The sequence below is a fragment of the Xenopus laevis genome, chromosome 1L, assembly GCF_017654675.1.
Source record: "Xenopus laevis strain J_2021 chromosome 1L, Xenopus_laevis_v10.1, whole genome shotgun sequence".
NCBI classification, from domain to species: domain Eukaryota; kingdom Metazoa; phylum Chordata; class Amphibia; order Anura; family Pipidae; genus Xenopus; species Xenopus laevis.
The window spans coordinates 198,759,875-198,776,056 of record NC_054371.1 but is presented as its reverse complement, the minus strand read 5'-3'; the positions used below and the strand labels follow the sequence as shown (position 1 = coordinate 198,776,056).

At 41.9% G+C, this 16,182-nt stretch overlaps 2 protein-coding genes across 5 annotated transcripts in view; both read right to left on the bottom strand.

Annotated features, from left to right (window-relative positions):
- The window catches only part of mccc2.L (methylcrotonyl-CoA carboxylase subunit 2 L homeolog), a 42,584-nt gene extending 40,036 nt beyond the window's left edge, over positions 1-2,548 (bottom strand). The window contains exon 1 of the mRNA XM_041585054.1: positions 2,286-2,548. Coding sequence (XP_041440988.1) covers positions 2,286-2,417 — 132 coding nt within the window. The 5' untranslated portion in view covers positions 2,418-2,548. The remainder of the gene's footprint in view (positions 1-2,285) is intronic.
- A 3,105-nt stretch (positions 2,549-5,653) lies between these two features.
- The window catches only part of bdp1.L (B double prime 1, subunit of RNA polymerase III transcription initiation factor IIIB L homeolog), a 68,700-nt gene continuing 58,171 nt past the window's right edge, over positions 5,654-16,182 (bottom strand). For all 4 annotated transcript variants that reach the window (XM_018264990.2, XM_018265006.2, XM_018265015.2 and 1 more), the window contains exons 35-46: positions 15,675-15,794; positions 15,543-15,576; positions 15,147-15,224; positions 14,425-14,614; positions 13,995-14,181; positions 13,045-13,105; positions 11,181-11,352; positions 10,867-11,029; positions 10,675-10,708; positions 10,217-10,469; positions 9,885-10,044; positions 5,654-6,411 (exon numbers count right to left, since the gene is read on the bottom strand). In XM_018264990.2, coding sequence (XP_018120479.1) covers positions 6,286-6,411; positions 9,885-10,044; positions 10,217-10,469; positions 10,675-10,708; positions 10,867-11,029; positions 11,181-11,352; positions 13,045-13,105; positions 13,995-14,181; positions 14,425-14,614; positions 15,147-15,224; positions 15,543-15,576; positions 15,675-15,794 — 1,578 coding nt within the window. In that variant the 3' untranslated portion in view covers positions 5,654-6,285. The remainder of the gene's footprint in view (positions 6,412-9,884; positions 10,045-10,216; positions 10,470-10,674; positions 10,709-10,866; positions 11,030-11,180; positions 11,353-13,044; positions 13,106-13,994; positions 14,182-14,424; positions 14,615-15,146; positions 15,225-15,542; positions 15,577-15,674; positions 15,795-16,182) is intronic.

The window sequence follows — 16,182 nt, the reverse complement described above, 5'->3', positions numbered from 1 at the left end:
CCTGCCCTATGACCCCTATGTGTGCTATACTCTGCCTGCCCTATGCTCCTTGTGTGTGCCATGAGCCTGGTAGGGTTGGTTAACATTTGGATATTGATGTTAGGTGTTTAATTATGTGCTAGGGGCATGCTGTGTTATTCACAGGGGAGGAGGAGACATAGATTTAAGGGTGTGTTTTAATATGATTCATATGAGTGATATTCCGGCAATGAGCACCATCATTTGGTTTTTTGGTGTGCTACCACCATTAATGTGGATATAGTCTTAAAAGTTCTTGTGGCAACATGGGTGTGGTTTAAAGTGGGTGTGGTGTAAAGTGGGTGTTTATAACACTGGCTTCCATTATCGGCCCTCCATCACATAGGGCAGAAAAATTGTACACACGACAGTCAACAGGAGATCATTAATTTGTATGCTGCCACCACGGCTGCACCAAATCCTGACTCTTTGTGCATGGAGCCTTATATACCAAACAATTCTGGGCAAAGAAAACAAAGTATGTTGTAGCATTTTTTTGGTTTAGAGCAGTGAATCTCTTGGCTTGTGGCCTCATGATTTAAGGCCTCAGGATTCTGTGATAACTTCAGTCCGCAGCATACTGCCTTTATTTGCACTTCAAGCTACAACCGGTACTAGAAGGAGGGTAATTCTATACAGCTAAACAAGGATGATGTATTTACCATAATATATACAGCTTTGACTTCTGGGTGACAGAGGATGCTGGGAGCTGTAGTTAATCAGAAGATAAAGAAGCAGGGCTGACCGGCACTCAAACGGATCCACAAGACCAAAGATGCTCAGTTAAAAGATAAATTTATTGGTAGAAAAATTAAAAATATAGCTTCATCTCCATCCACCATCTCCGTCAGCCCTGCCTCTTTATCTTCTGCTGTACTGCTCCCCGAAGCTGGGGGTCTGGGGCTGGTGCAACTGGACCACTTTCACTGTTTGGTGAGTAACCTTAACTATAACTTAATATTGTAATTTAATCAGAGTTGCTGCTGAATACCAGCTGGAGGGTGGCAATTAAAGGCAGGCACCAAGTAGGGCAGAAGTTGGGTAGGGGGGCAGCATTGCAGGGAAGCTGGACCTACTCTGTGTTTGACTGGGGTGTTCTGGGCCCAATGGGGCTGCGACATCAAGAGCCCCCCTGGTTCTGCTCCCCCTGCTCTACCCTTTATCTCTTTCAATTTCTTAAAGGGGTTGGTCACCTAAGTTAATGGTTAGTATGTTATAGAATGGCCAATTCTAAGCAACTTTCCAACTGTAGATCCAATCAAATAGGTATGGTGGGCTATACTATACAATAAACGAAAAGATTGTCCTCACTCTCTTAAAGGTGCTCTTTGTCGCACCCCGGCGTAACAGCAAAAGGAGAAAATAGAACTCCAACAGATTACGGGAAAACTCCTTTAACCAGGACAGCAATTACACGACTCACAGGGGTCACCGACACCATCTAAAAACAAAAGCTGTGCAAGGCTACAAATTTGTTATTGCTACTTTTTATTACTCATTTGAATATGGATCTGAATCTGAATTATGGATTTGAGAGTGGATCTGGGTCAACCCACCGTGTTTTTTCCCCAGTGTCCCACCAGCCCAGTGCGACCCTGGGCCCAATATCTGAAGGGGCTTTAAGAATAAAGGTGGCCATAGATCCGCTCGTTTGGCGATGTTGCCAAACGAGTGGATCTTTCCCCGATATGCCATTAACAGGCATGGCTATATCGGGGGTAATCTGATTGTTCGGCCATATGGCCGAACGATCAGATTACGATGTGCCATGAGCTCCGGCGGGATCGGTCGGGTCAAAATCAAACCTGACCGATCGACCAAATGACCGATCTCCGCCGGGCGAAAGATGTCGGCACACGCCACACACGATCCGAAAATCGTACGAATCCTCGATTCGTACGATCCGATCTGTGTGTCTATGGCCAACTTAAAGGTTCAGCAGTCCACTTCCACTAGCAAAACAACAGCTGGATGGCTGCAGGTCGGCTGTGCCTGATTTCAAATTATATGTGCTTGGTTACTGTACCTACCTCTTCCTCTCATGGGGCCCCTGTGCAAATTGAATCTGTGTATTGGCAACAGCAGATAATATAGATAGAATATGACAGCTCATGGTCACCTTGCAAGAAGCTGTGACCTGCCATACTAGTCTCTAGATAGTGTTGCTACAAGTCATGGCAGCTGGGGAATGCTGGGAGTTGTAGTTCAATCACTCCAGTGAGCTCCAGGGCAGGGTGGTGAGAGCTGTCAGGCACGGGCAGGCCTACCTGGTAAGCAGGGGAGTTGGAGTCTGGCTTGGACCCGATAGTGGCCACTTTGTCTCCGTGGTAGAGTCTGCGGAGACACCCCATGGAGTAGAGCCTGAGGAGGCCTGTACTGGGCCTCACCGTGTGTAGCATTGCCCCGGTATTGCTGGAACTTTATAAGGACCGACCAGCCCCGCTCCCCCCGGCCTACAAAAGTCAATGGTAGGACGAACTGACAGCCTGGAGTGGGATGGAGAGAATGTGACACGCCCACAGCGTGCGTGCGTGCGTGTGTTTTAAACCGGTTCACTGATTAGTATGGTGTCCAGTTTAGGACATTTATGTACATAATTACAGTGTCCTGTTTCTTCTCCATGTTAATAATTCAATGTGCTTTACTGCCTGAGTAACTTCTGAGCTGCTTTTGACATGCTCCCTCCTGATTCCTCCCATCTGCAGCCTAATAACCTGATCTGTGATTCCACAAGCCTGTCACATTCTCCCCCTGCACCAACACCCCCTAAACCTAAACCCCTCCATTTCACAAAATTCCTTGTGAGGCAACCAAATCTCCCCGTGTGCCACCTCCATAATACGGATACAGTTAGGTCATTTTGTACACTTAAATGAATTGCTACAGCACTCCAAATAAAAGTTATAGGAAATGTTCATGGAAGTGCATAAAATAAGTATTTTTTAGTTAGAAACGTAACAGTATCAATTTTAAAAATAAACAGCAAGAGCCATTCACGTTCAATCCCAAACCCTAAAGATGGCCATAGACGCGCAGATTATAGCCTTATGTTGGACACAATTGATCAGTCCAATCTTCCAACCTGCAACTAACCATTCAGATTAGAGTAGTAAAGAGAACAAATTACAGAGAGAAAAGGAAAGCTGCAGATGCAAACATGTTGGTAATGAGCTGAATATTTATTTAACTACATCAGACTAACCATGAATCCAATGCTGCCATAATTGTAGAGATGGAACTAGCTTTAGTTGGAACAAAGTTAATGCAGGACTATAAAACCGGGGGTGCATGACAAGGGTAACGCCTGCCCTCCTATTTAAGGGATTGGTCACCTTTAAATTAACTTTTGGTATGATGTAGAGTGGTATTCTGAGATCATTTGCAATTGGTTTTAATTTTTATTTGTGGTTTTTCAGTTATTTAGCTTCTTATTCAGCAGCTTTTCAACTTGCAATCTCAGCAATCTGGTTGCTAGGGTCCAAATTATCTTAGCAACCATGCATTGATTTGACTGAGAGAATAATATGAATAGGAAACAATAAATAATATAGACAAATTGAAAAGTTACTTAGAATTGGCCATTCCATAACAAACTAAAAGCTAACTCAAAGATGAACCACCCCTTTAAGCTAGTTAGGGGAGAGAGACTGCAATGTTTGGGATGGGGCAAGCACATACATACCTCTGTCCAGAGCAGTGCACTTAGCTGGTTCCATAGCTTTTAAAGAAATGGCTTACATGTGGAACCATGGATTGCTGCAGTCGGCTTTCCATCAATAGATGTACCATGGGAACTACAATTACCATAGCCAAAACCACTACCAAAACACAATTAATTTAATAAAAACTATGGACATTATTCATGGGGTTGCCCATGCCCATCGCGGCAATCAAATGGAATTTTGAGGCAATTCACTATCTAGTTTGTTATAGTTGTTACATATGCTACTTGCTTTTGTAATGTCATACAGGAAGGGACAAGATTGCCACAAGTAAGTTGGCAGGTATATGAAACTATCAAAATAAAATAAGACACCATCAAATATATTCTAGAACAGACAAGATAGAATTAAGCTTAGAACCAGGGATGATCTTATATTTAATTTTATATATACAGTAAAGCACGTCGCTTGCATGCATCGAGCAAATCCTCTGCCAATTTTCATTTATTCATTTTAGTGAACATATTTCTTGTCCCTGTTAGGGCATAACTTATTGAACCTCATGAAAAACTAAAATCCATAGATTGTGCCCATCAAAATGTGTCCTTGAAATATAACTGAAAAGTCAAGCAATATGGTAGCTAATAAGGGGCTGTTGGGGAGTGGGGGGTACAATGGGAGTCCTGGTCCCAGGAGGGCGGGGGGGGGAGTTGAGGGGGCCCAACTGGTTAGTAGAACCAGTAACTGTGCCCACACAATATATGACATTGTGATACCCTTACTGCCCGGATAGGACAGCAGGAACAGCTCCTTTTACACATTCATGATATTAACTGTGAACAAAATCAATACCAAAAGTGATTAGTCAAGCACTCGGAGACATTCAACATGGTTATAAATCCTTTTTTTTATTGCAAATGTCCTTCTTTGATGGAACTTAAACCACTAATGAGCAGTTGACTCTGATCAGTCTTGTGCTGAGCGACTAATGATATAGGGCACTTTACTAGGAAATAAGGTGAATTTATGCTTAGTTTTTTGTATACATACAGTATGTTATACAGGAGGCACCATCAGCACTGTGCTTTTTGGAATGGTTTTCAGTTAAAGGAGAAGGAAAGTTATTTAGTACTTGGGGGTGCTAAATGTTAGGCACCACCAAGTGAATGTATTGACTTACCTGAAACCCGGGCCGGTGCTCCTATCAGCAGAAAACTGCACCGGCGGGGGTTATATCAGTGAGCACCACGGAGCACTACTGTTCCAGATTCTTCTTTCCTTTCGCGGCTGCGCATGCGCATTAGAGTGAAAAGCCGAACTTAACTAAAAAGTCGGCTATTACGTTCTACTGCGCATGCGTCTGTCTGCCCCGGGAAATTTGAAGAAAGAAGAAGCCGGAAGAGAAGCTCTCTGTGGTGCTCACTGGTATAACCCCGGGCCGGTGCAGTTTTCTGCTGATAGGAGCACTGGCCTGGGGTTTCAGGTAAGTCAATACGATCACTTGGGGGTGCCTAACATTTGGCACCCCCAAGTGCTAAACAACTTTCCTTTTCATTTAAGGCCACATTTGAACTGTCCTGCCAGAGTAGCAGAGGTATTCTCCTGGTGCATCCTTTTCTGGGATAATTCCTTACAGTCACTGTAAGGCTAAAACCGTTATACAATTTGGCAATATCTGGCACCATCTAAATCTTGTTGTTGGAGTTGGCTATAGGAAGCCCAGGCTTCCTGATAGAACTGATAGAAGAAAGCAACATATCAACTCCCATACTTACACCTGTAAATGTAGGATTGTGCACAAATTTCACTATTCACTACACTATTCAAGGATATCAGTGTCTATCTCTAAGTTAGTTTTGTTCATAAAAACACTTATACATGGAATCACTCCATTTTTGAAATGATCTTCGTGTCATTTAAATGCTTAAATGTAGCTTATGGGATGTGGAAATATGAGCAGTACCTGTAACATAAGGTACAGGCTTTTTTTATTCGCAATATGGCTTATTTTCAGGGTGCCATTTCAAGGAACTGATCATCAACACAGAAAAATAAATATATGCCCCTTTTAAGCCCCAAAGTCTTCTATTTGGAAAACAAGAGTTACATTTTGCACTCTATGCACGTCAAAAAAAATAAATAAAGCAAATAACGAATGATATCATTTAACTCAATAATGCATGGGGATTTTTTACCCCAGAATTGTTGTGAATTGAAAGGCTTGCAGTCCATTGCATGGCAATAAGTAGCAGCAGCCTTTTACTCCTCCTGCACTGAAGGAGCGAATAAATAAACTTTAAATAAATAAATATATCTGTTTGCCATTCGGTCACTGTACAAACCTGTTAAAAAAGCAGTTTTGGCTATGCCTGGTCTAGCAGGAAATAGAAAGAATGACACTTCCTCCTTAAACATACACAGTACATTTGAATGTGTGGAAAAGACCTTCATCCAAAAATAGAGTTCTGTTATGCTTCACATTTGCAAAGCAGCATGTTTACAGACACTGAGGATGTTCTTCCTTATAAGAAGGGAAAAAACATTCTTTGTCCATAGAAAAACAATTTAAGGCTCGATAGAGGTCTCACACCTCCTTAAGGGTATTTCATTCATCATCCACTGGCATGAAAATATCACTAAAAAAATACTGTGAAACTGTTGTTTCCTCTTCTTCAGAAGTCACTTCATTTGCACCAGGTGTTTTGGGGGTGGCCGCCTGACTGTCAGAGACCTATATATGAAACAGAGGGCGAAACAGAATATAAGCACAAGCACATGTATGCAATATGAAACATGCAATACGTTGATAGGAAATGCACTAACAGAGGGATTTATGCATCCATGAATCCTAACTACTGAGAAGAAGTTCCTCCCAGGAAGCTCCTCACATGAGGTCCAAACAGGGCTTTCCACATACTTGAGCCTCAAAGAGCAACAGATTAGTATTAGACAGAGGATATACTTTTTTTTTTTTTTTTTTTTTAATTACTGGGCATCTTTAGGTCGGTTTGCTGTTGAGTCACACCACAACTGAAGATGACCTTGTATCTCTAGTAGGAAGCGCCTCATATGGAGACAGGGCTATTGTTTAAAGCCTACACCTCTGAACACGTATTCAAGTAAAAATAAAACAAAATCTTTCGAGCTTCAGAGAGCTTAAATCACTAAAACTGGATTTTTTGATACTCACCATTAAATCCATTTCTCTGTAGCCGAAAGGGGGACACAGGGACTCTAGGGGTTAAGCTCCACCCTCTAGGAGGCAGGACACTTAGAACTAATTTGAAAGGGGGCGTGTCCGGGAACCCGTCTTAAACCCACACTGCTATAATCCCTCAGTTTGTGCCAAAGAGACTGCTGAAAAAAGGGATTATGAAAACTAAACAACTTGCATAACAGGTAATTCAGGAGAACGATTCCTTTAGACCAACAGGTTCAACTTCGCTCAGGGTTGGGAAGCCCTGTGTCCCCATTTCGACTACAGAGAAATGGATTTAACGATGAGTATCAAAAAATCCAGTTTTCTCTGTCGTCTCACGGGGACACAGAGACTCTAGGGGACTGCAATGGACGTTTTAGATGCTGCCATGCCCCTTCAAGGCCCGGTGGGTACCACAGATAGGGCTTGAGACCGCCGAAATGATTTGGAACATTTTAGATACCAGCGGAGAGCTCTAACTACGTCTAGTTTGTGCAGTCGCTGTTCTTTCTGATTTTTGGGATCCGGACAAAGTGATGGTACCACAATCTCCTGATTAATGTGAAATGAAGATACAACCTTTAGGAGGAAGGATTGTGGAAAATCAAAAGTAAATGGTCACATGAAAGAGCGCCAATCTCTGAAACTCTTCTGGCTGATGAGATTGCAACAAGGAATACAACTTTCCAGATGAGCCATTTCTCAGAAACTACTCCCAATGGTTCAAAGGGGGGTCTAGTATGGAGTCCAGAACTAGATTGAGATCCTACCCAGGGATAGGAGTTCGAAATGGTGGGACGATGCGTGCCACTCCTTGTAAGAAGGTACGGATGGAATTGTCCACTGCCAGACGGGATTGAAATAAGATTGAAAGAGCCGAAACCTGCACCTTCAAGGAGCTCAACTTCAGACCCAACTGAAGTCCTCTCTGGAGAAAAGATAGAATCCTTGGTATGTTGTATTCCAAAAACGTTAGGCCCTCTTCATGGCACCAGTTCCAATAGCTCCAAACTCTGTGGTAAGCTCTGGAAGATGTAGGCTTACGCGATTTGAGCATAGTGGCGATGACCTCTTCCGTTAAACCCGTTCGTCTCCAAATGGTTGCTTAAACAGCCATCCCGTCAAAGCAAAGAGTCCCGGGTTGTGGTGGACTATGGGACCCTGCTGTAGTAGATCGCTTCTGGGTGTGAGGCGAATTGGTTGAGCTATGGCCATCTCCTAAAGATCCGAGAACCAGGTTCTCCTGGGCCAATATGGAGCTATCACAATTACTGTGAGATGCAACTGTCTGACCTTCAACACACGAGGTAGCATGGGAAGAGGAGGAAAGACATAGGCTAGCTTGAAATGCCAAGGTTGGGTCATGGCATCTATTCCCATCGCCATCGGGTCCCGGTAGCGAGCAAAGAAGTTGGTCACCTTGCGGTTCGTCCTGGATGCCATCAGGTTGATTTGGGGTTGGCCCCAGACTCTCACCAACTCCGCAAATGACTTTGGGTGAAGTTCCCATTCTCCCGGGTCCAGCTGGTTTCGGCTGAGGAAATCCACCTTTGTATTGGATACTCCTGGTATGTGGATAGCGGATATTCTTACCGAACGGAGTTCTGCCCAGCTTAGAATCTGTTGCTGCGGGTTCCTCCTTGTCTGTTTATGTATGCGACTGTTGTAGAGTGATTCTCTTGTTTCGTGTAGCAGAGTGACCGTTTGAGAGTGAGGACCTCCCTTCCAACCTGATAGGATCTTGGCTTGCAACAGACGGAGGGAGATGTATTTGTGTGAAGGCATAAGGTCTCCTTCTTGAATGTCCTTGATCAGAGATTCGGACCATGCCTCGATGGCTCTGGCCACCCAGGACGAAGCTAATGCTTTACGAAGGGTCAAAACAGCAGATGAGTACGTTGCTCTCAGAAAACCCTCAAGTCGTCTATCACTTGGATCCTTGAAGGCTGCTGCATCTGTCACTCGTAAGGTTGTGGACTTAGACAGTCTAGAAACCGGAGCATCAACTGAGAAAATTTCCAAGTGGCCTGAAGCTTCCATTCAGGTGAGCACCCAGGGTTTGTGTGAGCATTAAAATAGTACTCACATATGTGCTGCACCAGTGGGACCCTCTGCCACCCCTATCTTCGGGGGCAGGAATTGTCTGAGTGGTCGTTATAGCCCAAGGGCTAGTGAATGACCCCGGGGGCTGTCCCTCGAAGGGGGTCCTTTTCCTGAAGGGTACAGGCAGCCCTGGAATACCCCATATCTGTGTCTTTGTCTTCTTGTCTCAGGGGGACGAGGACTGTCCCTCCTCCTAGTAAGCAGGACACTGCTTACTAGGAGGAGTGATTATAGCAGTGTGGGGTTAAGCTGGGTTCCTGGACACGCCCCCTTTCAAGTTAGTTCTAAGTGTCCTGCCTTCTAGAGGGTGGAGCTTAACCCCTAGAGTCTCTGTGTCCCCCTGAGACAACAGAGAGATCCTTGAAGTAATAGTTATGGAATGAAAGCGGTGGTTCATCAGAAATAACTACTTCTTTTTTTTTTAAATCACTATTTGTGACCATTTTTCTAATATTGCAGCAACTCGGGGGGGGGGGGGGTGTTACAAACTCTGTAACGGTTTTAAATTGATACATTTCTTATCTTTGTCCCTGTTGAGCAGAATCCCTGAGTTTCATTACAGGCAGCTGTTAGAATTGATACAATAGTTGCTAATACTCCAGAGATGCTGCTGAGCAATGTATCAACTAATGGAGCAAATTCAGAATCTGCACCTGAATTACTGAGCTGATGGGCTTTATCTGCTTAGCTTCTTACAGTGCAGACCTCAAAGGAGTGGGTGCTAAACCACTGGGCTATGAAGCCTGCAAACCTACATGGATTGGAAAGGTTGTTGAGGTAGCAGTTGGGGAATAAAGACAAAAAGAAGGTGAAACCACTCCACTTTGAGAAGCAACTGTGCTGTTTAATTCCATGTCTAACATTGAACAGAGATTACTGTACCAGGCACTAAACAAACTTACTCCAGAAGCAGTTGAATCCTGTGACTGAATTTCTGTTGAGGGAGGCTTTGTGCACACATTTGGTTTGAGTACACACTTTTTACTGTTGCTTGGTTCATTCACCTTGGTCTTCTTGCTTTTGCAAACCAGCGATAAAAAGCCCAATGGCTTCCTTCCAGGCCTAATAAAATATAAGACTTTAGATTTAGAGCAAGACATATAAAGCACTCGGACACCTGCAAAAACACACTAAACACATTACAAAGAATCATTTAGTACATGGGGATGCCAGTTTTATAGATCTTGACTCTATGGTCATAGAAATACTGCCACATAAACGACAGTTGTATTACCTTTTTAAAGGAGGTTTGGAAGCTGAAGGTGGATTGCTCAATTCATCTTGACTTTTGGCATCTCCAGCTTCAATGGGCGGCAGTGAATCGAGTGACTCGCTATGGGTGCTCTCCTCTGGCAATGTTTCCATCCCACTGAGGGCATCCTCACTCAGCTGCGAGTCCTGTGAGGACTCTGTAACATTGGCAAACATCACTTCCGAAGGGGTTAATTTTTGTGTAGAGGTGGTGTTGATCTCAAGAGAATTCAGCGCTAGACATTTGGGTAAAAAGGAATGTAATGTCATTGAATTCAGCCTATTTTGTATAAATTCAGTGCAGTTCTGGAAAACACTAGATTTTATTTTATTACACAGGCTTCCATCAACAAACCAGCAGATTATGGCTCTCTCTAAATTTAAATAGGCTTTGATAATAACAAATGCTGAAAGGCAATACAGGGGATAAACTGAATTTACCTTCAGTTCCACTGTCTTCAGACAATTCTTCTGGCTACAAATAAAACATGAAAATTAGAATTTTAATGAAGAAGTTGCTTGGAATCCATTTCCTGATTAGCATATAAAATATGCCCCAGCAACATTCCAATAGACAAATACAAAAGAAAATAAAGGCATAACAGCCATTTAAAATCAGAACTCATTGCTTACCGTATCACACATGAGCAGGGCTTTCTTGACTGGATGAGATTCATCATCTTGCCTGCTGGCCGTTCTCTTTCTGGGGGCTGAAGAGGATGACCAAGAGGAATTACTTTCCTCATCGGAAGTAGAACGCTGCTCAGATGGAACTAAAACCTCAACAGACTCAGAGCTGTCAATAAAATCCAATAGTGACATTTCACCTTTAATGTTGAGTAAAAACTATAAAAAAGGACACAATCAATGGTCTATAGAGTCCTAAGCTCCCCCCCAGGAGGAGACTGCAGGACCGTGTCTAGTAAGACTTGAATTGGCCTTCTCACCTGCTTTGTGTCAGAGTTATAGGTTGAGAAGAGCCCGAGCTGATCAGCACAGGTGCTGGAAGAGGTTCCCCAGAGGTTAATGAATCACAGGAGTACGGACATTGTGAGTTTAATGGAATCTCAACAAGAGTCAGAATAAAAGTTGCTTCTTCGGCTGGGCATTCGTTTCCACCTAGATTTGCGAATAAAGAATAATATTAATACCATCCCTTCCTTTGTAGTTTTATTGTAGATGCTTGATACCCAACATGATACTGTACATTTGACTGGGTTGTTTAGGATGTGTTCAGAATAACTTTCTGAAATAACTGTTTATTGGCCTTGTTTATACACATTTTTAAACTTTAGATTATTTTCAACTATGTTGCGCCAACCAGATTTAAAGAACTAAACCCAAAAAAATGAATATGGCTAGAAGTGCCTTATATAATATAGTGAATGTACTGCACCAGCCCTAAATTAGTAATAACCCAGGAATGTACATGCTCTGGGCAGCTTGTCTCTGGGTCATCACAAATTATCAAGCATAAAATGGGTTAGGAACACTGAGCAGACACAATTTAATAATGCAAGACACCTTTGTGAAGTCTACTTTGATATAAAGAGAAATTGAGCACACAAATAAACACAGTCACAATCAACAGAAGATACATTTCACTTGCATTGCTATACAGTAGGACCCCCATTTTACGTTTTTCAGGGGACCAGAAAAAATGGTGTAAAAACCAGGAAAATGTAAAATCAGGGAAATGTATTATGCATAATATATAGGTGGGACCACAAAACAACTTAAAAACAGGGGATGTAAAATGGGGGCACTATAGTATATGAAACCGATCTCTCCAAACACCAGTGTTGCAAAAGCCAGCCCCCCTAAGTGGTACTGCCATGTGCCTTATGAGACCGCCAGGGCCACTTCTTTTGACCCATGGAAGAACTTTCCACCCTGCCTTCCACAAAATGAATGAACACTAAGGGGCCGATTCACTAAGCTCGAGTGAAGGATTCGAATGAAAAAAATTCGAATGAAAAAAATTCGAATTTCGAAGTATTTTTTTGGTACTTCGACCATCGAATTGGTTAAATTAGTTCGAATACGAACGAAATCGAACGAATCGAACGAAAAATCGTTCGACTATTCGACCATTCGATAGTCGAAGTACTTTCCCTTTAAAAAAAACTTTGACCCCCTACTTCGGCAGGTAAAACCTACCGAAGTCAATGTTAGCCTATGGGGAAGGTCCCCATAGGTTTGCTAACCTTTTTTTGATCGAAGGATTTTCCTTCGATCGTTGGATTAAAATCCTTCGAATCGTTCGATTCGAAGGATTTAATCGTTCGATCGAACGAAAAATCCTTCGATCGATCGAACGAACGTTTAGCGCTAAATCCTTCGACTTCGATATTCGAAGTCGAAGGATTTCAATTCGAGGGTCGAATTTCGAAGTATTTTTTACTTCGAAATTCGACCCTTAGTGAATCTGCCCCTTAAAGCTTCAAGTATATATTCATAACTCTACAAACAAGACAGCTGTTTTTTTTATGCAAGAAATATAGTCACACAAGACATACAGTAGAATGACACACTGTTTTGGATATAGGTAAATACTTGTTGCAAAAGCCAGCCCCCAGCAATTTCACATGCAGTAAATGCACTCTCTATAATGTACTCTCCCTCACCCAGTCTGGGTGTTGGTGGCAAGTGTGGGGGGCTGCAGCAAGTAATCTTGCGGACTGCTCATTATACAATGTTTAAGTGGAATCAGAATTGCTATTTTTGAGGAATTAAGGTACCCACATTTTAAAACTGACCCAAAAGCAGAATAAATGTCTTTGCAATCAACACGTTTGTGATTAAACCTACCTGACACGTCACTGTCAGGAACAATACTGTGCTGCAATACATCTTCACTGTGTTCTTCACTCTGTAAAAGAGGACCAGGGAAATACTCAATTTAAAACACAAAACAGAAACTTTCCTACACTCACGTCCATCCTCCAGCCCCCACAAAGAACCGCCCCTCCCCCCAAAAAAATAAAATCCAACAGGGAAAGGATAACATGAAAAAGTTAAATACTTCCTTAGTACCCAAATATTTACATGTACATTTCTACAGTTAGATGCCCTTCACAGCATTAAAGGAATTGTTCAGTATAAAAATAACAACTGTGTAAATAGATAGGCTGTGTAAAATTCAAAATGTTTCTAATATAGTTAGTTAGCCAAAAATGTAATGTATAAAGGCTGGAGTGACTGGTCCTCTAACATAATAGCCAGAACACTACTTCCTGCTTTGTCTTGGTTCCCACTGATCAGTGACTGAAGGGGGAGCCACATGGGTCATAACTGTTGCTTTTGAATCTGAGCTGCATGCTAAGGAAAAATTGCAAACTCAATTGCAAACTGAACAGTTATGTCCAGTGTGGCCCTCCTTAAAGTCGTTGACTACTTAGAGTTATAGAGCTGAAAAGCGGGAAGTAGTGTTCTGGCTATTATGTTACACATCCAGCCACTCCAGCCTTTATACATTACATTTTTGGCTAACTAAATTAGAAACATTTTTTTATTTTGCACAGCCTATCTATTTGCCCACTTTTTATTTTTACACCGGACTGTTCCTTAAAGCATTAACACGAAAGCCAATATAGACCTTCCCTATAACTTATCCTAACTGCATTCAGATAACCAGATAAGAATATCAGAGCATCTTTTATTAGAAATGACAGATTGCAAAAAAGAAATTATTTTTGCATATAGTAAAGTGGAACAGTGAACAGTAAAAACTGTAACACAACATGAAGCCTGCTATTCACCTGCTCAAACTGAACTTCACATGTGGCATCAGATCGGGAAGCACTTTTTCCTAAATTACTTAAATCAGGATCTTGAGAAGAAAGACATTCCAGGAAAATGACACCTGACTGTGTTGGACTGACAGATCCATCAAGGCTCTCAGCTGCTGGCTGCATTTGGGGAGGATCGCCATTATTCTTTTCTAATCTGCAGCATAAATAAAATACACTCAGTTAAACGCAAAAAAAACCAACGGCCTCATCATAATTTTAAAAAAAATTGATATCACAAAAAGACTTATGCACTCTGCTAATGTTGGCCAATGCACCCTTGCAGACGCAGCTTTCAGGGCAGAAAGGGTAATAGGGCAGTTGCACAACACGTCGCAATAGAGTCTTTATTTATTAAGAAGGAAGAATAATAATAATAATAATAAAATCTGATTCTCACGTGTGTAGGAGAGGATCAACCACTTCTGCTGTAGTTGCATGAGCTTCCAAGATTTCGCCGGATGGAAAGTCTGCATGTATTGTGTCCATCTCAGAAGAGAGAGGAAGTGAGCCCATAGGATCTAAGTGCTGCAGGTCACTTTGGGTTTCACTACTGGATGAGAGACCCTCTTGCAAATTTGGAGACTCTTCTGATTTAATTAGATATGACAGAATGTTAAATAACATCAGCACTTCAAAAAGCACGAAAGAGATATGTATCGGTTCTGCAAGCACAGGTAGATGACACAGCATCATTACAATATCAAATATATAGAAAAAATTATAACAGTACAGTTTTGGAGAAGGTAGAAACTATTGTTAAAAAAAAGGGTATGGGGTGTCCCAACTTCAAATTCCCAAAGAGGGAGATGGACACATTTATACAGGAAACTTCTGGAGCCCAATGGGTGTCTTCTGTTAGCTAGCTATGCTATGGCTATGGGCACATGGGCTGAAGGCTCTGCCGCTCTCAGCCTGCAGATTTTTTACACAAGAGTAAGCAATTCAAATCAATGCAGATGGGGCATGGAGTGGATCCGCTTTGCTCAGCCTGCAAAAATACGCAGGGAGAGCAGCAGAGCCTTCAGCCCATGTGCCCATAGCCTAAGGCCTTCACTTCTTCATCTACACTTCTCTGTTACTAGAGCAGCAAGTGGTTACCTGGAAACAAAGGCAACATACCATTATTTCTGGACTGGAAGGCAGGATTTCCCATAGATATTAATGTCATTGCAGCTTCTGTGCTTCCATCACTACAATCTGCAACAAAGAAATCATAAGTAAAGATAAAAGCATCTTGTCCTTCATTGAAATTAAAGCTGCCCTTTGCTTCCTGAAAGAAACAGACAGCCCACTCATTTTTTTGTCAGATAATTGAGATTCCATCAATGTATTGCTTAGATACAATTCCTTCTCACGCAACTACCCAACTTAGGGCAACGAATTGTAGCAGCAATCTAACTTTTCTGTTACCCAGCCTTACTGCTTTCCATCATTAACTCATTTTATCTGCCTGTGTATAAGCAACCACAGACAAGGATATAAAAATACATTCAACAAACCATTTCCACTTTGTACCTTCATTGTCAGGAACTGCTTCAGAGTCCGTAGCCTAAAGAAAATAAAACAAACCATGCAAAAGCTCTGTAGGGCTGAAAATTTGACATCAATGCATATACTACTATTTTTTCGTATACACAAAACACTTACTTCACTTAACAGATGATCAGACATTTCAGGAGGAGAATTTTCCCTTTCTTCAAATACTGGATCATTATTCTGTGTTTCAGAGGTGGTGTGAGAATCTAAATCATCCACTGGGATTTCAAGCTGTATTTAATTCATAAAATACAATGAAAATAGCTACCGGGTAACAAGTTACAATGGCATGGTTTAAGATATGTATAATTTTTTTCCTCTATTATATTTGCTCCATTACTTATATAGCACATACAGTGGTGTGAAAAACTATTTGCCCCCTTCCTGGTTTCTTATTCTTTTGCATGTTGGTCACACAAAATGTTTCTGATCATCAAACACATTTAACTATTAGTCAAAGATAACACAAGTAAACACAAAATGCAGTTTTTAAATGAGGGTTTTTATTATTTAGGGAGAAAAGAAATCCAAACCTGTGTGAAAAAGTAATTGCCCCCTGAACCTAATAACTGGTTGGGCCACCCTTAGCAGCAATAACTGCAATCAAGCGTTTGCGATA